We start from the raw sequence: 10,698 nt of genomic DNA on the forward strand, positions 1-10,698 counted from the left end.
TAATAATAATAATAATAATAATAATAATAATAATAATAATAATAATAACAATTTACATAAAGTTAAGATGATGGTCATCCTCCATAAGCTCTGCAACAAGAAATTTTATTAATCCTCAATTAAATAAATGAATTGATTCTGGGCAATTTGCTCATTCATTTGGATTAATACCAGACAAGAGAGAAAAATATTGTAGCTTTGTCCATTTGAGGGCTAAAGAAAAGATACCCGGATACCCCTATTGGGCTCGGACAGAGACGCATCTTCATGTCAGCCACAGAACCACCTTCATTCCAAGAAGCAGCGCGATGTGTTGTCTGCAATTGCAGTTTCAACACTTTCAGGAGACGGGTACTTCAGATCCCTCCCATCATATCTTCACGTTCTGTCTTAGATTCTTAATTTGAGATTTTATTTTACTTTTTTTTACCAATTCCATTTGCATTTGGGGATCTCTTAACGATTGATGCGATCTTGCCTGTTTTAATGATTGTTGAAGGGTCGATTATTTCACATCAATTTTTAGGTGCATGGAACGATGTTCAGTAACTTTTAATGTTTGCCATAAGTAAATAATACCACAACTCCGAACAGTTTTGATTAAATGCTTATTTAAGATCCAGTCCATTTGTTGTGAAAATGGCACAAAGTCTAAAGTTGTTACAAACTGTTTAATTTTACTTACAGAAGGAGCCTTAAAGAATTTGTATTGACTATGATATTGCTCATGGTGCATAGCTTGTGTCAAACAATCATTGCATGTTAAATATGCTGTGATCATCCTCTTTTAAAATGTTGGCGAACTACTTCTCTTCAGTGTACGGTGTATATGTGGCTGTGTGTAAATTCTGCTTGTCTTACATGGCTTTAATTTGCAAGCCCAATGCACACGAAATTCTGTTTATAATAAAAATCTTCTCCTGGCAACTGACTGTATGCTTCTTTGAGGTGTGTATGCAGCATCATTGTCGATCCTGTGGGAGAACTTTGTGCAATGAACATTCATCAAATCAAATGGTATGATACTTTTTCTTGGGAGTGAAATACTTGTTCTAGTAGTATCCTTGAACTTCATAGAACAATACTTTACTATGCAGGCTTTACCTCAATTTGGCATTTACTCAAGTGTCCGAGTATGTGCTGATTGTTTCAACAATTCAAGGTAAACTACTTGGTCTAAAGTTTCAATGTATGCATGTTACATTTATTTTATTTTTTCCCCGAATTATCATGTGACTACAAAAATCAGATACATATTTCTTAAAACATGTTAGATAGTCAACACTTACAAGGAAAAGATGGTTAGGAGAACCTGTGTGACTTATGATCTATATTAAATCATAAAATATGCTAATATCTTGGATTGTATAGTTTTTATCTTTTTAACATGTTGGTTCAATGTATTCTAGTCTGTGAAGTGCTCCAGAGATCGATTGAACATCTTTTTTATTACTTTTATGTTACGTCAAAACGTCATATCAATCACACCTTGGTGTTTAGGTTAGGTTCTGTGGGATATGAGCTGTTAGCCTGTTACTTGTTAACAAGTTCAACGTCATAATTAGTGATTTTAAGCCAATATGAATGTCCTTAATTAAGGAAGTAACTCGTTAGGAAGAGAGAAGAATATTGAATAAAGTTAGGAGTGTAAGTTATTACAGAGGGGGTCCTTAAGAGACCCTTTATTAATTTTATCAATGTAGCCATGCTGTACTGTTTTCATTTTCATTTCCTCTTCTTGTAATAATAACGATGCTTTCTAAATGAGATCACTATTATATGATAGTCATACATACCACACATGCCATCGTGTCTTTGACACAGGTCTGGGAATGGTTTAAGACAGGCTTCTTCCGGTGGAGTGAGCAGCATAACGGATACAATTTCTAAAATAGATATCGATGCCAATGATGATCCAAAAACCATTCCTACTGCAGGGAGTACACTTGCATTGGGCATTAAAGAGTGTATGTGTGGAATGCCTCTTTGCATTTGTGAGTCTGAGGCTCCCACACCTTCCTCTTCTGCACAACCTCGGCAGGTAATAATTCTTATTGTTATCGGGTACCTTTGTTGTTGCAGTGCATAAGCTCATGTTTTCTTTTTAATCCTTTGTGACGGAAGATATCCTCTCCGGCTATTACCTCTGAATCAAATCCTAAACCTAAGAAGGCAGATACTGCTCCAAAAAATAGAAGCTCCAGTTCATCTAGCAAGTTTAGGTAAGGACCTGCTGGACAAAAAACTGCTTTTGCTGACACTAAGTATGTCTTGAATGTTAACAGTTTAATTATGTAGTTGTGAATCAAAACCTGACGATGTAGAGTGACAGAAATCGCGTTTCTATTTTCTAACCCTTGCATTGTCTACTACCTACATAACTAAAAACTTGTAGCAGGCCATCACTGTTAGGAGCTATTTCTTTTTAAAAACTGAATTCTCCATCAGCTAAAACCACTGTGTAAGCAAAGGGAGAAAAAAAAAACAACTAAAAAAAAGGAAAAGGCCTATGAACGTGTAGAAATTTATGTGTCTATGCCTCTGTGGTATTCAACTGGTGATTTTTTGTTCCTAAGCTTATTGATTATTTATAATGTAAAATTGCAGTTCTGCTTTTGGTCATGTAACCAATGGGACATCGGAGAGAAGCCAGACCGATTATGGAGCCAATGGAGAGGTAACTCCTCCCCCCAATTGTTTACACTTGTGCTATTGCATTGTGCGAAAAAAATCTTGGGTATTGAAAGTCACTTTGAACTGAAGACAGTGCTCTCTCTCAGGGTTTAAGAGAAGCAATAAAAAATGGTGACGTAGCTGCTGTCAAGAAACTTCTTGATGAGGTTTTTCACTTTAAAATTACATACTTACAGTTATAGTTCATTTTCTGGAATAAGTATTTACGGATGCTAAAATGTGCAGGGTGTGGATGCAAATTACAGGGACAAGCAAGGGCTATCGTTACTGCATTTGGTACCTCTCTTACTGTGTGTAGTGTGTTTGTGCTTGCGTGCTTCTGCTTGTTTGTACTTGTGCCTTTCACCGTCAGAATTAATATATTCCAGATTTCCAGTTTTCTTGATATTGGATAGTAATTTTAATATTATCTGTAGGCTGCGGTCTTCAATCAAACTGATATAGTTTTCATTCTCATGGATTCGGGTGCGAGCCTGGAGTACAAAAATGCACAAGGCAATTAATCCTCTCCTTTCTTGATATTATTGTTCCTATTGTTCTTAACAGTGGAAAGTAACAAAACTCCCGGCTGCAAATCATAATCAACTGCTTTTTCTTTTTCAGGAGAAACACCTTTAGATTGTGCACCAGCTACCTTACAGTACAAAATGCGAAAGAAGATAGAAGACGGTGGAACAATGAACCAAAGCATTTGAATAGGTGGAACAATGAACCAAAGCATTTGAATAATCTGTTGCTTGTATTCGTAATCTTCTTATTCGGTGCAGCAACAGAGCTTGAACTATTACCAGTGTCAAAGAACAAAAGAATATTGTGTGTTCCAGAGTAAAAATCTTCTGCTTCTATGTAACGTGATCGAATCGGATTTAAATTCATCAGATTGAGGATGCAGTCCTGTATAAGACACATCTTTGTTCAGCTACCCAACATAGGGAGTAGTTTTGAGTTTGTAAACATGTGAGGTATGACATAAGAGCATCTTTTATAATATGCATGTTACTTACAGTGAAAGGCAATGAATTATGAATGGCGAATTCAATTGATACCACTATGTTTTTTTGGGTGAAGTATGATTTTTGTCCCTAACATTTCTGAAATTTTTTAAATTATCCCTAATATTTAATTTGATTCAATTATATTCTTAACGTTTGAACTAGTTTCAATTCTATCCTTACTGTTAAATTTTTAACCGTCAAAATTAGTCAAAATTTCTTTTTTCAATTTTAACTTTAACTCAATCCCTCATCCCAACCCTAATTGTCCAATTCAATCCCCCCACCAAACCTCCCACACTTTCAAAACACAGCCACTTAAAGTCTTCTTCTTCGGACAAGGGGATCACTGCGTCGCAGCTGATGCTGCTAGCATGTGTCCAACCTCTCCTCCCCTTTGCCATCTTGTTGTCCTTGCTACCTCCCGATCTCTGGCTAGTCGCGGCTCGCCGGCTTCACCACCTTCCCTATCGGCCCTGGCGCCCAGCTCGCCTCTTCTGACCTCCTTGCAACCTTCCTAGCTTCACCTTCCTTCCCAGCGGCACTTCCTCACTCAGCCTCGCTTCCTCTGTGGACATATCTCTAGGCTCCTCATCGTCAGCTATATGCCTCCCCCATGTCGTCCAGACTCCGGATCCCCCAACCTTCATCGGCGACGACTCTCAACATTCATCAGTCACATACATCTCGTTCCTGTTGAATTTATTGTTTTTTATTTCATCTTGTATTAAGTTGTAACCCCCAAAATAGATTGAAGTTCTTCAAGATTGTTGTGCTTTCTGCTATACTATTCCTTCATCTTCCATAAGATTTGAGTTTGAGTTGCATGTGTATATGTTTCTTCATCTTTGTTGAATTTTTCAAGGTTTATGTGCTTTTTCTGCTGTTCGATTTAAATTTCAGTATCTTTTTTATTGTTGTTGTTTGGAGGGAAGAATATGAATAAAGAAGAGGTGATGGTGGTTGCAGTGGTGATGGCAATGACACTAGTAGAGGCTTGGATTTGCCAATTGGAATTGAAAAATGGGGAATGAGTTAATGATAAAATTGAAAAAAAAAGTTTTGACTAATTTTTTACTGTTAAAAATTTAACGGCAGAGATAAAATTGAAATTATTTCAAACGTTAAGGACATTGAAATTTAACAACAACAACAACAAAGTTTTGTCCTACTAGGTGGGGTCGGCTACATGAATCAAATGACGTCATTGAGTTCTGTCATGTATCATGTCTACAGAGAGACCGTTAATATGTAGATTTCGTTTGACCATCTCATGGATGGTCTGTCTGTCTTCTTCTCACATGTCCAAATCACCTGAGACGCGATTCTACCATATTTTCCACAATGGGTGCTCCTCCAACTCTCTCCCTTATATCTTCGTTCCTTATTTTATCCAATCGCATATGATCACTCATCCATCTCAACATCTTCATCTCTGCCACACTTAGCTTATGTTTGTGCTCCCCTTTGGCCACCCAATACTTCGTACCATAAAGCATAGCCGGTGTTATATCAGTACGATAGAATTTACCTTTAAGTTTTAAAGGCATTTTTTTGTTGCATATAAAACCAGATGCACTCCGCCATTTTGACCAACCTGCTTAGATCCTATGATTTACATCCTATTCAATCTCTCCATTATCCTGTATGATGCACCTAAGATACTTAAAACTTTTAACTTTTCGTAGGATGTTTTCTCCAATCTTCACCTCTATATTAGGGTTTTCCCTTCTAAAACCGAACTTACATTCCATATATTCCGTCTTGCTACGGCTTATGTGCAGACCATACACTTCTAGAGCTTCTCTCCATAAGTCCAACTTCTTATTTAGGTCTTCCCTTGACTCTCCCATAAGGACAATATCATCGGCAAAAAGCATGCACCATGGCACAGGCTCTTAGATGTGCTCTGATCTGTGAGTACTTCCAAGACTAATATGAAAATGTATGGACTTAAGGATGATCATTGGTGTAATCCTATACCAATAGAAAATTCTTCTGTCACACCACCTTAAGTCTTCACACTAGTTGTGGTCCCATCATACATGTCTTTAATTGCACGAATATATGCAATCCTTACTCTCCTCCTTTCTAAAACCTTCCATAAAACCTCCCTTGGCACCCTATCGTACGCTTTTTCCAAATCAATAAACATCATATGTAGATCCATTTTATTACTATGATACCTCTCTATCATCCTTCTTAATAGGTATATCGCTTCGGTGGTGGATCCATCTGACATAAATCCAAATTGGTTCTCTGTTACTTGTGTCTCTTTTCTCAACCTCCGTTCTATCACCCTTTTTCCATAACTTCATGGTATGGCTCATGAGCTTGATTCCTCTATAGTTTCCGCAACTTTGTATATCCCCCTTATTCTTGTAGATAGGTACCAATGTGCTCTTTTTCCACTCATTAGACATCTTCTTTGACCTTAAAATCTCATTAAAAAGCTTAGTTAACCAGTTGATGTCTTTTCCTCCAAGGCCCTTCCAAACCTCAATCGGGATATTATCAGGTCCTACTGCCCTGCCATTTTTCATCTGCTTTAGAGCCTCTTTTATCTCGAAGTCTCGAATCCTTCGATAGTAGTCAAAGTTTTGATCTTCTTCCCTTGTACATAACCGACCAAGGCTCGGAAGAGTCTTATGTCCTTCATTAAATAACTCGTAGAAGTAGTTCTTCCACCTTTCATTAATCTTTTCCTCTTGAGCCAGTACCTCTCCATCCTTATTCTTTATGCATTTAACCTGATCCAAATCTCTCGTTCTTCTTTCACGGATCTTTGCGTTTTTATATATACATTTTTCTCCTTCTTTCGTACCCAAAGACTGGTAGAGACCCTCATATGCTCTTGCTCTTGCTTCACTTACAGCCACTTTTGTCTCTTTCTTAGCCGCCTTATATTTTTCCCAATTATTTGCTTTGCGGCATAAAGACCACTCTTTAGAACACTCCCTTTTTATCTTTATCTTTTCTTGTACACTTGCATTCTACCACCAGGACTCCTTGTCTCTTGGTCCTATTCCTTTAGATTCACCAAAACTTTCTTTTGTTATTCTTCTAATAACTCCTGCCATCTCCCTCCACATCTCTTCTGCACTTCCATTCCATCCCACTTTGCCTCTTCTCCTACCCGTCTTAGGAAGCTTCTTTGTTCCTCACCTTTCATCTGCCACCACCTTGTCCTTGGTTTCTTCGTATGATGTCTTTTCCTCAACATTTGCTCAACGCGAAAATCCATGATGAGCATCCTATGTTGTGTTGTTAAACTCTCTCCCGAGATAATTTTACAATTAATGCAAAATTTTCGGTCGACTCTCCTCAACTAGAAGAAGTCGATTTGAGAGCTTGTCATGCCACTCTTATAGGTTATAAGATGTTCGTCTCCCTTTTTAAAACATGTATTTGCGATGAGAAGTTCAAAGGTTGAGGAAAAGTCCAAAATACTTTGTGAACTAGCTTATTTACCCTTGTCCGTTCATGAAAACGCGGGAACCCTTACTCATTTAACACTACATCTGGGTACCGATGCAGCGGCCCTTACTCATTTGATCGAGCCATATAGTGCATTACTTCTGGGCAATGACCTAGTTTTAGCGCAATAACGTCTTTGATTCATGTCATGAGGATTAGACTATGTTTTTATGTTGGTTGTCAAAGATCTAGCATAACCCTCCTCCTTTATTCGAATTTGGGACCAGCTATGTACCTCAAATGTAACATAGGTAGACAGACGTTAAGGACATAATTGAATCAAATTAAACGTTAAAGATAATTTTAAAATTTTTTTAAAACATTAAAAACAGAAAACATAATATTGTATTCAGAAGTGTAATATACTCATGTAGACCAACAAAAAGACATGTTCCTTTATATATAGGTACTACAAAATTCTGAGTTAGATTTGTTATCACACTCAAATATAATGGTCTGATTTGTTAATTATAATTTAAAAAAGTTAAACTTCATATTAGAGAGAAATAGACAAACTAACCATAATAGTAAATAACACACAACCTTTATCTATTTATAAAAAATTAGCCACAATGTGCATACGTTGGATCTGACTAGGATGTTGGGATTCAACACATGCAATACAAGCATTGTGACGTTTCATGATCCTGTATAAAAAGCAAAGCTGACCTAGCTTCATGACCAGAGTGAACCCCCTTTAAAATCTCATAATTCCATAATCAGTCATTACTAATGGCCATATATAATTGATGGCAAGCAATAGTTTATGGAGAAAAAGAATATTTTTATTAAAGCTAGAATGGTCCATCAATTACACGGCTCAATAACTTTAGAGTGCACATTACATTTCAAGTGGCTTGTAAGTGGCCTTGTGTTGATTTTTTCCCCTTGCCTTGTGTTGATTTCATACATGATATATCAATTCACTTTTTTTAACATCCCTAAAACTACTTGCTGCATATAACTAAAATTTATTGTTGAAATATGTGGGATTAAAAGACGGTCAAAGAAATAATAATTTAAAATTATCATATTTAATTTAATATTTATAATTGTATATATATAATTTTTATAATTATAAATTTATTATATTTAATATTATTTATTATAATAATTAATAAATATAAATAAAATTAATTTAGATCGATTTAGAATAATTTCTATAGTCTCATTTGTTTTTGTCCAAAAAAAAAAAACAATATATATCAATGCATGTGTTCATCACTTCATTGTAAAATTAATCGTAACAAATATCACATAAGGAACATCCATTAACAAACATATATGACGATGATCCAACTGAAATCGCTGCGTTTCTCAAAATATTTATTAATCCAGTGGCTTCTGACGAGGACACGCGGAAGAGTGTCAATTAGTGGTCGCGAACCTTTATACCTAATCCCCTAAAAGGACGGTGCGTACATCTATTATAAAAGACAAAGAATTTACTTATATATATATTAATGAGGTATAATTTAAATAACATTATTTTTTCATACTCAGTTTAATATATTGATGGAAGAGAGTATAAGTGTATAACTAAAGAAAGAAGGTGGATGAGAGTGAAAGCATAAAGAAAGTAAGAAAAGCCGCCAGCACCACCTTCTTCATTGGCTTTATATAGAAGCCATCTATAACGTCTTGAACTTCCCCCTTTTCCTTTTCTCTCTCATTCACTCTATTCTTTTTACTTCAGAATCACACATTTCTTCAGAACATATAGAGATTCATTCTTCACTGCTTTTACATTTCAATGGGTTTCTATGCTGAGGACTCATCATCTGCATATGGTTGGACAATAGGTCAAGCCATATATGAAGCAGCTCTAATCGTTGCAGTTCTGAGATGGGTCTTGTGCTTGGTTTTCAGGCTCATCAAAGATAGAGGAACAACACCTTCTTCTTCTTCTTGTACTCTTGTGTTGACCACGTTTCGTGAGATAATGGAGAGGCTTCCAGAGACAGAAGAAGATACATCTTGTGCAGTGTGCTTGAACCAGATGAAGATGGAAGATGAGGTTAGGGAACTAATGAACTGCTACCATGTCTTCCACAGAGAATGCATCGACAAATGGTTGGACAATGATGACAACAACCATAACCCTACTTGCCCTCTTTGTAGAGCACCTTTGCTCACTCTTAATAATAATTGCAGTTATTCTTCATCAGAGAGCTCTTTTGGTTGTGTGCCACCATCTCCTCAACCTAGTTGGGCTGTGGAGAGACTTCTCTACCTCTTCGGAGATGATCTTCTTCCTTGCTAGCTATATGTGCAATAAGAATTGTGAAGAGATGATTAATGTAGATCTATTAGTTAGTTAGTTAGTTAGAGGAATTCATTATTTATTGCGTTTGATCATCAATGTTTGGAGCTGCAATCAATTAGATGATACGAGTAGAACTAGGCACATTATTTAGGATTTTAATTTGTTTGTATATAGATTTTTTTTTCCCCCATATCTGCCATATGATGATATGATATATAATTCCATTCTTGAATTAATAATGGCCATCTGTTTATTCTGCAAATAAATGTTGAAATATATACATCTTTATTTTTATTTTATCCTGTCCTCTAATATGTTTAATTAAGTTCCGAGTTTATGTTATGAAAGTGGCTATTCCTTCGTTTTTATATAGATCTAGGCGACACTTTTTTCAGTAGAAAATGATTCATTATTATTTCTTCAAATACTGAGCAAGATGTACCGTGGCATAATAAGAAGGCCAAGTGTGCGTCATGCTGCAAAAGTTGCTATGTTGTTAGTGGCACATGCACTAGCACTCTAGCATCACCCTCCAACAAATCACAACAATCCACACACCCATAGAGAGTCATCTCTCTTATTCTTATCTCTATATGGCCAATAATTAAGTGCCTTATTGCCCTTCATAGTTAGTTATGTGCCAGTGCTTAAGTTTTATTAGGCAAGCGTCGGTAAGTTCGTGAGAAAACAAAATATGAAAGTATGATTAAACTTTCTATTCCCTACTTTTTAAGTAATTAAAAAGTAAAAAGTGCATTAATTCATACAGCTACTACTGTATCACACTTAATCAATGATGAAAGCTATTGCGCTCTGATCTGTTCTGTTTGTGGGGTTACTTCCAGCAAAACTATCTACAGCACATGTTACATCAATAATTGCAGGATTTTTTATAATAGCATCAATTTGATATACCTTTCCCTCCTTTATTATTCTCAACAGAAAATATACAATCTTCCGACTCAAATTCTCATTCAATATTTATACAATATTATTCTAAGTGATCAATAAACTAAAACTCTTCAGCTTTCTGTAAGCCTTGCTGTATGTGGTAGCTAGTATTGTATTGTATTGTATATTTCAAGCATGTGAACCAGACCAAAATGACGTAATCTAATCTTTCGGATAAAAGAAAAATGATGCATTTATTAACAGAAAGATCTTAGATGTCCTGAGAACAACCATACCATCGGTATATTAAACATCAATTAATAAATCAACTACTCATATAAAATATATATTAGAATAAAATACACATTAAATAAATTA

General features: G+C 35.8%; 2 protein-coding genes across 3 annotated transcripts; both read left to right on the forward strand.

Moving 5' to 3' along the window:
• On the forward strand, window positions 67–3,764 carry LOC107638434 (hepatocyte growth factor-regulated tyrosine kinase substrate). Of its 2 annotated transcripts, XM_016341696.2 has the most exons (10): window positions 67–351; window positions 961–1,017; window positions 1,098–1,162; window positions 1,825–2,041; window positions 2,125–2,222; window positions 2,608–2,677; window positions 2,781–2,840; window positions 2,920–2,970; window positions 3,111–3,189; window positions 3,298–3,764. In XM_016341696.2, the coding sequence occupies exons 1-10, from the start codon at window positions 268–270 to the stop codon at window positions 3,387–3,389; spliced, it is 873 nt and encodes a 290-aa protein (XP_016197182.1). In that variant the 5' UTR covers window positions 67–267; the 3' UTR covers window positions 3,390–3,764. The 2 variants fall into 2 exon arrangements, with proteins under 2 accessions (XP_016197182.1, XP_020975922.1); XM_021120263.1 differs by lacking the exon at window positions 2,781–2,840.
• Window positions 8,685–9,691, forward strand: LOC107638433 (E3 ubiquitin-protein ligase RHA2B). The gene has a single exon (XM_016341695.2). It carries the CDS (start codon window positions 8,917–8,919, stop codon window positions 9,424–9,426), a length of 510 nt encoding a protein of 169 aa, XP_016197181.1. The 5' UTR covers window positions 8,685–8,916; the 3' UTR covers window positions 9,427–9,691.

Source organism: Arachis ipaensis, chromosome B04, assembly GCF_000816755.2.
Source record: "Arachis ipaensis cultivar K30076 chromosome B04, Araip1.1, whole genome shotgun sequence".
NCBI lineage: Eukaryota > Viridiplantae > Streptophyta > Magnoliopsida > Fabales > Fabaceae > Arachis > Arachis ipaensis.